This window comes from Fulmarus glacialis, unplaced genomic scaffold (genome assembly GCF_000690835.1).
Source record: "Fulmarus glacialis isolate BGI_N327 unplaced genomic scaffold, ASM69083v1 scaffold30086, whole genome shotgun sequence".
NCBI lineage: Eukaryota > Metazoa > Chordata > Aves > Procellariiformes > Procellariidae > Fulmarus > Fulmarus glacialis.
In genome coordinates this window covers 1-13,621 of record NW_009217961.1, presented here as the reverse complement: position 1 = coordinate 13,621, position 13,621 = coordinate 1, and the positions used below count along the sequence as shown (strand labels likewise).

Genomic DNA, 13,621 nt, shown 5'->3' with positions numbered 1-13,621 from the left:
CATCCAAGCCTTGAACTTTCCTCGTGTAAAGAAATGGAGTAAGAGACGCTTGATCACACCAAGCTGCAGAAGTCATCAAAGCCCCAAAGGTCACCAAGTAACCAGGGCACCGGGGGGGGAGATGGGGTGGGTTTGGGTCTGTATCGTTACACTCTGGCTCCCAACCCAAAAGCTATTGTAACAAAACAAGAAAACACAAAACCAGGCAGTTCGGTTTGCCAAGTTGACATAGAAAAGAAGAAAAAAAACCAAACCAAAATAAAAATCTTCCAAGATAAATACAAGAGCCCCCATTTTGGAAGCGTCTTCAAAAAGCTGGATCAACCGTTCTCAGCAGTGGCACAACCTTCCAGTAACATCTGTTGGGCTGGTGATTTATCGGCTTCCTTTTGAAGAGGGAACAGTTCAAGAAAAATCAAGCTGCCACCTCACGCAGCTCCCGTCTTATCTGCGTAACAACTGGCCACGGCTATTGCCTCACAGCAGCAGGTTTGGAACCAGCAAGAAGTCTCTAATGCAGCAGGTTCCTGTTTGCTAATGGAAAGGGTTGGCAGTGGTAGTAACTGGTTAGGAAAAGACTTCTTCCAGAAAGCAGTACTTCGGGGGGAATTTAGGATGGCTGGGACCTCTCCCCGTGGATCACCGTTATACAGACCGGTATTCAACAGAGATCGAAACCAGACACGCTCAAGCATGCTGTCGAAAGGCAACACACACCAGGCGTTTCCATCGAGTCCACGGCAGTGGGATAGCGACAACACTGAGGTTTTGGCTTCCAGCGATCAGGCAGGCCTCCTAGACTCCTTGGCTAATGCTGGGGAAAGCTCCCAGATTGGGGGTTTGGTTTTAAGGGGAGGTTATTGCTCCCGACTTCTCAGGCTTTTTGCCCTTCGATAGGGCAGCTGCTTGCTTCAGGAGTTCTCTGTTCTTGGCCTGGAAACACAGTGAAAATGGGTATTTAATGGCACGGATCATCATTAGTCGTTGGGATCCTAGAATTGCCTGGACAGAAGCTGCTGGCATCCTGCGCGCAGATGAAAAAGGAGGTAGACGTTGCTGCGCGGCATCACAGCACGAGCTCAAGTCCGGCATCTCATCTCTAGCCACCTAGAAAGGGCTCTTCCCATCCCTTCCCCCTCGCGTCCCCCCGCTGTAACTGAGAAGTGGGCTGAAAGTTAACAGCTTCCACAGTGAAAGGTGACAAATGCGCAACTCGCATTAAACCAGCCGAGGACACTCACCAAGGTCACCGGGACTGGCTTTCCTTCCTTCCCCTTTTACCAGCCACTGTGCTTTGACAGCGTGAGAAGCGGTGGAGCAAAACTCTGGTGACTCAAGCCCCCATCCTGACTCTTGTTTTAGCGAGTTGAAGGCCAGCTTCCCCTACCCCACGCCCTCACTTATTTCAAAAACACAGGGTGAAGCAGCTCACTGTTCTCCAGCTTTGCCTCACCCTTGGTTTCTTCAGGCGCTGCCGACATCTTACCAGGATTCAGCACTGTACTGATTCTGCATCCCTACTAGAAGGCTTCTGAACCCATCAGAGCACCAACATGTAACAACTTACAGTCCCTCTAGTTTACACTGAATTAAAAATCAACTTACGAACAAGGCTCTCTAGCCCCTTTTACCAAACTTCTCAGCTCACTCTCCTCTAACCTATGTAGTAAATTATGCTATAGCAGTAGTAAGAGGGGTAGAACCCGTGTGATACAGGTCTTCTGCATTGGTTTCCAGTGAATGAAAGAATATACAAAGGGTTATTAGAGGAATTAAACCCTCTGCTCCAGTGCCACATGTGGTAAAGCAGCTTCTTTTACCTCCTGCAGACTGGAAGAATACAGGCACCCCTGCTTCCCCCCATGAAAAGACAAGACAAAACAATGAAAACCAAGAGCACGTTCAAAAAGTGAATCATATGAACACTTCAAGGCACCTACAATACACCGAGAGGATTTGAACTTTTATTTTGGAATCGGTGAAGAAAGTTTCCAGAGCCTCAGTCAATACCAGCTGAAGTAAAACATTCGGACACCAGAGAGAATGAGTTCAGGGCAGTCCCAGTCCGAGCTAAGTACAGAACAGCACAGCGGGCGACAGACATGCAAACCCCTCTCCACCCAGGAGAGGCAGGTGGCTGCCGGCAAACCTGCTCGTGGATCTGATGCTTCCTCTCTCCTTTCAGAATTGAGCAAGTTTAAGGCTGTTGGAAGGTGTCCGACAGCTTTCAAGGCAGACGTCCTCTTTGAGCTACAGCAAAGGCAGCAGGCAGGGTATACTGTTCCCACGCACACCGAGCAACCAGCGTGCCCTGCCTTGGGAAACCACTGCAAAGAGGGGGGTCACCTCCCAGTTAGCCCTTGACCTCACAGCCAGGGCTGTCAAGGCAACCAAAAAGTGGTTTGCGCTAATGGAAAATTGTCTATTCAGAACTGGAGTAAACACCAACCCATTCTTTGCAGGCCTCCCAAAGCTATGAGATAGAAACAGCCCTGGGCTGACACGGGCAGTGCAGGATCAATAAAGCAGTGCAGAGACAGAAGGCTCTGTCATCAGTCCCTCAAATACAAGCCACCGGTGCCGCCCAGCTCACGAGGAGCGGGAAGCACATCCAGCCCCCAGCACACCACACACAGATATTCCAACCTTCAGACAGGCTTACAGTGCTTAAGAACGTGCACTGTGAAGGGGATCTCACAGGCACCAGCTTTCTGTAGTAGCTGTAGTCTCCAAAACCTGTCTTCCACTCCGATAATTAACTTGGGTGTGTGCTCATGGAGGAGGGGCTGTTTTCTCAGAAGGAATATAAGCCTTTTGTCTTATCCCCTCCCATTTCTCATCGCTAGGGCTTTAGATCATTATACGCCCCAGAGTAATTAAAGGGTGCAAAGTTCACTTCTGTGTCTGATTTCTTCCCTGTAACCGGCTCCCCTTTGACCCGATCTCTTCTGTGGCTCAGAGTGTATTCATGCTGATAGTCTGCCTAGTGTTTCCATGGCCATGACAAGAATCCTGCTCTCCCTGTTCCCTCAAGCTCAGGGACTTCTTTATTTGGACTGGAGAGATACAGTGCTAAAGGAACTGCCAATTGTTTCTTGAGCTTTGTTCTCTCTGGTTACTGGTCACATAAATCACATTAAGCGCTACGTGGTGCAGGGAGCTGACAAAGGTTCTGCAGTCTGGAGAAACAGGTTCAAACCTGATTTTGGCAATAGGTAAAATGAGTTTGACGGTTCCTGTCTAGTCCACAGGGGACACAACACAGCACTTTACAATACAGTAAGTCCGAGCCTGAGTAGAGAGCGGCAAGGAGGATATATAGGGGTTATGATGCACTGCAGCCTGGTACAGAGCTGGGGAGGGGCTTGCCCGGCAGAGCAGAGAGGCTGTAGGACAGGGCTGAGAAGCGTTAGCAGAGCTGTGTGTGCAGAAGCTCACGGGGTGTTCTGATCAGGAGTGTCCTCAGTCACTCCTGGGTACAGCACAGCTCAGCAAATTAAAACAAAAATGCTGTCACCTGTAACTGCTCCATGACCTCCTTGTGCGTCTTCTCCATTTGGTTCATCTTTGCCCTCATCTGCGACTCCTGGTATTGCAGGTCGGCTTTCAGCTCTGTGATCTGCAGATAAACCAGTAAGGAGCAAGTGAGCTGGAAGAAGAAATGAATGCCTTAACCCCAGATGCACCTTGCCACAGAAGTTGCGTGAGACTGGCTGAGTTCGGAAATGTGCTGGGGTGGGCAGGGGGAGCGCAATGAGACCAGAACTGTATCGCTGAGCACAGAGAAGCAGGAGCGGCCAGGGCTGTCTTTCTGCATAGAGCAGCATGTTTTTTCTCAGTCTTGCCCCCACATGGAGGTCTCTGAGACAGTGGTCAGAAAATGACCCTTTATGAAATGAGATCTCCTGGGTGGGTCCAGAAAGCCTCTTTAACTTTGGGAAGGAGGCAGCCTGGAAACAGCCAGAAACTCTCTTGCTCACTCCAAGATAAAAAGCCAGACTCCACTGGAGTGTGATCTGCGTGAACATGTCAGCATGCTGCGGGGGGAAGCAAGCCAAGGGCTGTACCTTCTTCTCCTTCTCCAAAATCATCTGATCTTTCTGGTGCAGCATCTTTTTTAAAGTAGCCACTTCCTCCTTCAGCTGGGCAATGATAACAAAGTGGTCAGTGCCAGGAGAGTCCAGGGCGAGGTCCGGAGAAAAACTGCAACAAAGAAGAGGGAAAGACTCTCATCACGACACCTTCTCTTCATTGAAGAAGGGAAACTCTCATAGATGGCACTCGAAGGAGAATGGGAATCATTTCATGACACACATTGTGTCCTCCAAACACTCCTTGAATGCAGGTGGTGTTACCTGTATCCCTGCCTGGATGCCACATGGAATTTGGGAAACACATGGTATGATAGGCAACAGGGATTATGTGTGATATATTGGGTTGTTTTATTGCATGATCAGCACAGACACGGGACTCCTACGGGTGACCATTGGCCAGTGCCTGCAACAACCATTCAAACAGTAAGGATCCCTTTTCAAACCAAAGAGTTGAAGACAGCAATCGAGAGAGCTAATGAAACCTTACGCAACCACTTAGGAACCCTCTTTGCTCACAGGCAGTCCTTGGATGTACAGCAAAACTTTTCACTAAATGTAAACAAACACTCTGGCAAGGAGGGAACATGAAAGAGAAACAAATAACCTCAAGTTAAACAAACAAAGCAAAGGGAGACACCTAGATTAAAGTCAGCACTGTCCTCAGCAGGGAAAAGGGGTAAAAAGACATGCTGGAGTTTTGTATTTTGATTCCACCACAATACAGCGATTTGGGAAGAAGCTTCATTACCATTTCGGAGCAGGGAAAACTCTCTCCAGGAAGACAGCGAAATAGCTGAGCACACCACTTGTACACATCTAGGTACTCTAAGCCTAAGCAACCAGCTGAAAACTTATCTGGACATGAGTCCCTCCCCTGTCCTAGTAATTCACAAATCTCCCTACTTGAGAACAGTGATCTGGGCAGCCACGCACAGTCTTATGCTACAGGAATATTTCAGATCATAAGATACGATAAGCTGCAGCCACAGGCCCAGGGAGCTCACCTGATACTTGCCTGCCTTCTGTTCCTTACTGCTGTAACGGTAAGCCTGATTTTTATCTCTTGGTGCTAAAAGGGCAGCACACTCCCAGCTGCACACACCTGAAATTGCTGTATAAAAATTTAACAGTAATAAGGCAACAAAGCTTCACCCACATCACTTCAAGTCTGGCCATTATCAGACAGCACTGCCGCTATAAAGATAAATAGCCAGGGTTACCTGAAGCCTGACCTTTTTTTTAAAGCCTCCAGAGTAGGTCAACGCATGTTCTAAAGCCTGCATTCAGCTCTAAAGCTGGGAGCTGCAGCTGGGGAAGGCATGGTCTGAACCTGAGTCACTGCCTCTCTCAAGTACGCTGCCACCTCCACGCTTCCAGTCCCCCGTCTGTACACCGAGGCAGAGAGTACCAGCTGCTCACCTCACACAGGGGTCTCCTCTAGTGCCTGGACATAATCCATTTTCTAATTAAAAGCACAATCTGCATTGATTGGACTGGTCAGCAAGGATGTGGCAGAAGAAAAGGCTCTTTCCACCACTGTGCTGGGGATCTACAGAGGGAAACTAAGCAGGGGCAGCTTCACAGATCACAGAAAGTCACAGGATAGCCCTGCGGCACGGGGAGAGAAAGCTTGGCAAAGGAAAACTCAGAACTGAGGGTCTGTAGGAGACAGCCCACGGTGGAAGAGTCTTGCAAGGTTAAAACATGCTGACAGCAGAGCCCACACCATAAGATGTGGCAGGTCTCTGGGTACACCAGATTAACACTGTGCTTGTCATGCTGGGAGCTCTTGAGTGCAGAAGAGGTTCATATACGCACACTAGCAGAGAATACCTCCATTTTAAAACTGTTCCCGAGTACACTTTCCCCAAGTGGAGGCTGTGCAAGATGATGGTGGGTGCTCCAGCACCTTTCTGTGTGCAAGCATGTTACTAACAGTATCTTTAATTTCCCACTCACTTCAAATATGCTGGGGAGGAGAGAAAGAAAGGGGTAAAAAAAAAAAAGCAGCCTCCACAGAGAAAGAAAGGCTTCCTCATTGATTCCCTCTGGCTAAAACCAAACTCTTGCTTACACCATTCCTTTGCCCAGGCAAGCTTCCCTCCTGCCATATCCTGGGGTGATGAAGAGTGCCGGGAGATGCTCACATTTCCCTGAGCGGCTCCAGCATGAAAAATTCCCTCCTTGGCAGCTCCTGTTACAGAGCACACTGCAGAGCCGGGAAGGTGAGAGCCGGCCCTGCCACCCAGCGGGGAGAAGGGACAGGCGGGCCACCAGCCTTCCACAGAGCCGCTCTGGCACTCAGCAGACCCGGTACCCAACCCCAGGGCTTCGAGGGGCTCCTCCTGCCCCTGGGGTCTGCAACCACAAGTGGGTAACGGTGGGCTCAGAGTGCCCAGGCATCCCCTCCCGCCAAGTATGTGAGCACAGGCAGGTATTTCCCTGTCCAGTTGCTGCAAAATGCACCCTCACATGTGTCAAGGTGCTAATTAAAGAAGCAGCTTCGCCCCCCCGCTTTTTTTTCTGAAAGACTGACAAGTTAGTAATGAAAGGTTTCTCTGTCTTTAACCCCATGTTAAGGAAGCAGCCTGAGACGCCAAAATTAGAAGGAAAACTGCCAAATACAAGTCACTCCATTCCTTTAACAAACAGATTAAGAATTAAAACAATTGACCAAACAAAAAAAAAAGCCATTTCCCCTACAAATAAACTCCATACCCAGGCTCCCAGCCCCTTGGGGATAGGTCAGGGGGACACGTGCTCTCCATGTTTGAACAGTCTAAAATGCATGCCTCTAATTAAAGTGAATTGATGAGCTCCCGTTGTTTTCAACGGGAGACAGAGGAAAAAATGGAGCTCTTCCAAAGACACCTGCCTCTCTCTAGTGAGTGGAAAAGAAAGCAAAATGACTGCCTTAAACTCTACACCTGTTAAATGGCTGAAATTAGGCAAAACAAATGCCAAGCTTAAAGATTTTGCTATTCAAGTCAGGCTAGCATAAAGAGGCACAGACCAGGCTGACTGAACCAGCATCCAAGTTTCACCTTAGACAAAAATAACCCCCATGAGCAAAAATCCATCCGGGCCAATAGGAACCACTTACACTTCCTCTAACACCACCAAAAGCAGGCACAGTTCAGCCCAAGTCCCAATGCTTTAAGCACACGCCAGGACTTTTCTATGCAAATAGAATCTTTTTACTAAACGAACTTTGCTGCTCAGCATCCTCCTGCATTGCTGCCCTCTCCCAGCCAGCTCAGTCAGCAGTGCTCATCATTGCCTGGTGTTAAAAGCACAATTTAGCATCTTGTCTATAGTCACGGCAGAAGGGACTGCAGTGTGTTCATCCGCGGAGTCTGTAACATAAAAACACTTCTGGCAGTGTTTGCACAACAGGATGGGGACACCAAGCACTGCCCGAATCAGGACCAGCAAAGCACCAGAGGCTGGAGGTGAAGCCGGGGTGCTCACACACACCGGGGCAGCCCAGGACAGGGGCAAGGTCTGCTGCAAGCTGTGCTGAGAGTCACTACTCCGTGCGCAGCAGGGCCAGCGCTGTTAGCTCCTCACAGAGCTCACCCAGAATGAACCATTCCATGCCACCCATTAAATGACCACTGGAAATTGCTCAGTCCCCATATCACAGCCATTGGGAGCACCATCCACTCCGAAATATGTAAACAAAAACATACAGAGGGAATTCAGTAAGACATGGTAAAGGAATCCCTATTGTATCTGCAAAGGAGCAACAATTTCAGATAAGCTGGACCCCGTTGGGGGTGTTGCCAAAGTTAGCTGAGTTCAAGTATGCCCAAATTCTGCCCAGCGGAAGGCTGCATCAGAAGTTTGGCTGGAGCCAAGACACACTGTACAGAAAGCTGCGGCTGATCTCAGCAGTGAAGAGGTGCTGGGTGCATATCACCCCACTCCAGACCACGCTGATGATGAAAACAAGCCTTGCACTGCGGCAGACCCTAACTCCATACTCAGGTTGTGACTCAGACTTCAGGCTGACTCTGGGGGGGACAATTTTACAGAAAATGGTGCAAGAGGGGAAGGTTTTGGGGGGTTCACCCTCACAAAAAAACCCCAGCAACTTGAAAAACACACTTAATGAGCCACCATTATTATTCTACTCAAGAAATGTAGCCATGTGTCTATTTAAGGCAGCTGCAGCTTGCCTTTTCTACAGCACGTTGCTGGAGCTCTTCAGCAGATGCTAAAATTACACACAGTTTGTTACTGGGATTCATCAAAAAAAGTCTGCGGCAAAGACCACAGCCTTGGCAGGAGCCAGACTGACAACATCTGACACAAGAGCAAACAGAAATGAAGGCATTTGACTCCCGTAATACATGCTCCTGTTTTGCAAACGAATGGCTCAGCCATTGATGCCAGAGCATGGGACCTTTTCCTGCTTGGATATTTTCAAGCCAGCAGCGGTATTACAATGAGTTGTTAAGTCTCAGCCCAGGCTTTAGTGAGTAGATAAAAATAGCTGGTGCTGTCCTACAGCCCAGGGAGCAGCCTTAGTAGGTGAGCAGGATCCTTAACAGGGCTCTAGAGGGAGAGCTGCAGCAATACTGATGGGCTGCACCAGTTCTACCAGGGACCTGTCTCCAGTCTCTCTTTTGGCTCCACCAGCACTAAAGGCAGTCAGACGAATTCTCTGATCACTCCGTGCTCAGCCACAGCTCCCAAGCCACAGTTAATCCTTACGTTTTTCCAACTTTTAACCGGAAACACCATTCAGATGATAAATGGTCTTTTAGACCACTCTGTGGGAATCACTGCCTTACAAAATTATTTAAGTTCTATTTCCCATTGTAGCATTTCACAAACGTTGACAAGGTGTCAATACTATCTACAGAAGAAATGTGATCTGTAGTCTCGAAGAAAAGACATTCAAGGTAGGTAGCGATTAATTAATTACCAGTGGCTTTAACAGACCCTTTGGCACTAATGAGCTTATGCTCTGGTCCGTGCTCCCAATTCACTGCTCTTTGGAAAGAGATCCATCGATAGGGACAGTTTCCATGTATGAGGCAGTTCCCGGGGAGGGAGGGCAACAGGGGAGAAAACAACAGGTGATCTCACTTCAGGATGTCAGTGCCTTGAGAAACAGGACAATGGTGGGCACCGAGACTCTGTTGGGAAGCAGCCCACTGCGCCAACGTGGACGGGGCACTCTGGATAGGGGGACAAAGCATCTCGGGAGAGGAAGGAACGCTGAGAATCAGAGAGGAAAGGCAGGAATGAAAATATGCATGTACAAGACCGTAAAAAATAAAAATCCATCTCAATCTCCTGTTTCTGCTAGTGACTCCCATTCTGCTGCGCATGCAGCCGGTGTCAACATAATCCAGCACAAACTGTGACAGCAGAATGGGATCGGATGCTTTCAAGCAAAGCTGTTTGATTGCTTGTCCCTCCCCCAGAAGGCAGGAGGGGAAATGGGAGGTGGGTCTTGATCCTCTCCTCTCAGGCCGTCTCCCTGCAGATCAGTCTGATAGCCCCGAAAGCACAAACCTGCAGACCTCAACTCTGCAGCGCAGCCAACAGCCCCCCTCTCCCTGTAACTGCAGAGAGAGGATAAAGCTGATCCGGCTGCAGTTTTTTTAACTGTTGGGGAGCTCAGCCAACAAGCAGTTTCTATTCTAGCAGGTACAGGTGCTAGGTATTCTTTTCCTCTTCAAACTTATGTTTAAATGCCAAGTAACACTGGCCTCCCAGGTTCTGGAAAGCTGCTAATGCAGCCCCTCGAGGTCCCAAAGCCTGAGATCCCTGCTCTAGCATAAGAGCTTCCTGCTATTCGCACAGAACTCTGACTTACATAAACTTAGCAAACAAGACCGCCCACCCACAATTTCCCCATGTAACAGGCTCACCTGTCACCATTGGCAGATATGGCATCAAACTTGGCTTTCTTCTTTGGGATTTCGTTCTGAATGGAAGAGGTGGATAAGGTTTTCTGGCTAGAAAACGAGGAAATTGTATGTCAGAACCTGAATGACTTGCAGTCTAAGACAGAGAAGCAGATAAATATTCCCACCCACTTTGAACCTATTAAAACAGTATTTCCTAGCGCAAGAATGATAAAAAATTCATTCCCTGAAGAGTAGCTGGAGACTAAAAATAAACAGAAAACAATGCGTCAGTCAGATCAGTACGTAGGTGAAGAACTCATGCTTAAAATCTACATTTCAATCATTAAATTTTACAAATGCAATTTAGCTTTAATTGTGTACAAGTTCACTAAGTTAAATCACTAAGAAGCACTGTCGGTCTACAAGTCTACTCCAGCCCAGTGGGGTTTGCAAACTAGCAAAGCCTGACTTAGCCAGATTCTCCTGAACAACAGACAACTGCCAAAACCCATCGCCAAGGCACCAAGCCCCCAGGCACCTCTCCCAGTTACTTTAGGAAGAGCACCTAGGGAGCGTGGAGGAGCCAGGCACCCTGTTTGCTCACCCCAGAGGCAAGCTCACCCTGCACAACAGAAAAGCTCGTGCAGGTTACCTGTTATAGTGGCTGCCACTGCTAAGCCTACTGTACTGTTCCTTCTCTTGCAGGCTTGCCCGGGAAGAGCTGCTCAGGTGTTTGCACTGCTCTTTAGTCTTCTGTAGGACCCGTTTATAGGATAGCGTGCATAACCAGCATAGCAGCTTTCCATCCACCTGGAAGATAAGAGAGAAAGAGAGGGGTCTTGCTTCCCGCCCACAAAGCAAACGCAGAGAAGACAAGAAGCACCTTCAGGCTTAAGATCACATATGAACAAACAGCGACTCAAAAAGGATCCCTTGAGTGCCTGGAAAGGGTAAGAAGTGCATCTGGCATGGCTGGTGCAATGCGGACAGCACTCATTAATAGCAGCTAATCTATCGTAACTACAGTCTCTGCCAAGCTTTGCTTACAGACCATCTTATAGCACCCAGCCACCAGGACAGGCTAACTCTAGTGGGATTTCTGTCAAAGTAACGCCAAGGAATGGTATGTGACAGGATAGTCACTGGAGACCAAAAGACCAGAGTCTCTGCTCAAGGAGGAGCAGCAGGAGGACAGGGATTTTCAGTTCAGCATCCCAAATGAACAATAGATGTTTACAGCCTGCGGGAAGCAGGCCTTAGAAGTACACACCTCCCAAGGAGCACTTATGTTGTTTAAGCAAAGGGTGTGCAGAAGCCACGGAATGGGTTTCCTGGTGGAGGTACGACACTTCCAGCTCCTCAGGCTACGGCACAAATATCATTCCCCACCCCTCTCCCCGAGCAGGCACCTCACGTTTCGCTGAGGCCCCTTCTCCTTTGCCAGCCCACCTACCCTCAGGCCAAATTCAAGAGATCTTTCTCAGTAGATCTTGCAAAGGAGTAGAGGGGCTAAAAGATTAAACAGCTCCAAAACACAGCTCCCACAGCAAAGCTCAACTCCAGAAAAATACTTTACAACCAAGAGACACCCCCTTTTGAAATGCTTGAGAATATGTGAAGGAGATGGACAGATGATCACTGTAATCAGCCTTTTTACTTTTTCGGCCTCCTTTTACAGAGATACTGACCTTCTTTCTATCATCCTTCCGGTCAAACGCACACTGCTGCTTGCACTGCTCACAGGAGTGCGGCGGTCCATACTTCTTTTCAGAGTTTGTGCAACGCTGGCACTTGTTTCCAATAAATGCTGCTATTATGTTGCAGTACTGGCAGGGTTTTGGCTTTAAGAAACAAGAACAACTGATAACAGCAGTGCCTTCTAATTACATTAATACATTGCTCTTTCCTCTTCTCCCCATCACTTCAAAACTTTTATTTCCCTGTTCCAAGGTAACTATAATGCTGACCCAGGAGACATAAATACATTTGGACCCCTGGTCTCTAGCTAAGTGTAGTTAGCCATGGCACCCAGACCATTTATCAAGTGCTATGAAATCTTTAGAAAATGTATAACACCAAAATAGAAACAATCAAAATCTCTTTTTCGGATTTCAGACAAGCAGGAAAGAAAGATTTATCACTGCTTCCTGCAGCAATCTCAGTTTGTGCAAGCATGCTCTTGGTTCTATTGGATATCGAATAGTTCATTTCCTGGCCTAAAATGATGCAGAGCTGCTCTCTTCTGTACTAAAAGAAGAGAAAAGGTAAAAGCTTCACGCTTGAGGGAGCCGCGTATTATTGATCAGTCATGCTATTACAACAGAGCCAGCCCATAAACTGCTCTGGGATTCAGCACGATAAAGACAAGAAAGATGAAAGGAAAAGAGGCTGGTGAGAACGAGCCCCACTCACTTACTGTGCCATAGAGCTTCACATTCTGAGCACACTTCTTGCATATTGTGTTGGTTTTGCTGTTAAAAAGAAGGACAGATCATTCTGTTAACACTGCTCCAAAGAAAATTAAACCTCTGTGGTTAGGATCCCAGTCTCCCCTAGGCTCTGTCTCTAGTGGCGAGACTGTATTCATCTTCCCTAGGGACTCAGATATCATTTCCTATCCCCATCTGGTTGAGGATAATTTGCCAAAAAGTGGTATTACTAGGAGGTATCTTTTAATTAAGGCATACCCAGATGACAGCAGTTTTTTGTCCTTACAAATACAAGAGTCTGATCACCGGCTCATTGGCAGCAGGCGTGATTCTGAGGCACTGGTGACAGCCTCAGTTCTGGAGGAGGTCTGCTCTGCATGACAAGGTTAAGGCAGGTCAGGACAGAGGTGTATTTGCCCAACAAACACAGGAAAGAACACCCCACACAATGCCCGCACGCAGCTACTGCGTTTACCAGTCCTTCCTCTGTAAGCTACAGAACTTGCTAAAATGCAAAAAGGCAAAAGCACAGCTAAAGGAAACACATTAGGAAATAATTTTTTCATACCAGAAATCAGATAAGAGGAAAACTCGTGGGAAGATGCACCCAGGTCCTTCACTGGAAGATGCATCTGAGCACTGACCAAAAACAAAAGCCAACCAAAAGGTGCAAATTTAAGGACACCGCAGAGGCACACCGACTTGCCCAGCAGACCTTTGAAGAAGGCCAAAGGTCCCACAAGTCTTCTACAGCAACAATCTACAGGTTAAGGCTCAGTCATCAGAGGTGTGGAAACATTACGGTTCCCCGGGTGTGTCTGTTCTAAAGAAAACATCGGTCTCCCCAGCTCAGCAGTCATTTACCTTTCCTGCTGGAATTCAGTCCTGCAATAAGTGCATTTAACAATGGGATGCGCAATCCGGCACTCCTGCAACAACAGAAGCGTTCGGTGAGATGCAGTGCTTCTCCCGCACACCGTTTCCCAGAAATCCCAGATCACCTGCTGACCTCCGCTCCCACCACACGCAAATGCATCCGTCAAACTCAAAACATTTCCTCCCTGTACAGTCATGCTGCTCTCACAAGGGCTGAGAGCAGAGGAAGGGTGATGGGAATGGCATGTGTCACAGGTGAGCCAGAAGTAAACTGAGATTCATAACGAGAGCTTAGTTGTGCCCAACGCCCACAGACAAGGGTCACGGTGGTTGGCCTCACCTCCCAGGGCAGGAA

General features: G+C 48.2%; 1 protein-coding gene across 1 annotated transcript; it reads right to left on the bottom strand.

Annotated features, from left to right (window-relative positions):
• Positions 1–285: 285 nt before the first annotated feature.
• On the bottom strand, positions 286–13,319 carry FAM76A (family with sequence similarity 76, member A; the record flags this gene model as incomplete). The annotated part of the gene is made up of 8 exons (XM_009579879.1): positions 286–933; positions 3,518–3,619; positions 4,068–4,203; positions 9,983–10,069; positions 10,614–10,771; positions 11,650–11,802; positions 12,378–12,432; positions 13,255–13,319. Coding segments are annotated over 8 exons (843 nt in total), but the record flags the coding sequence as incomplete, so codon positions are not given.
• Positions 13,320–13,621: the final 302 nt, after the last annotated feature.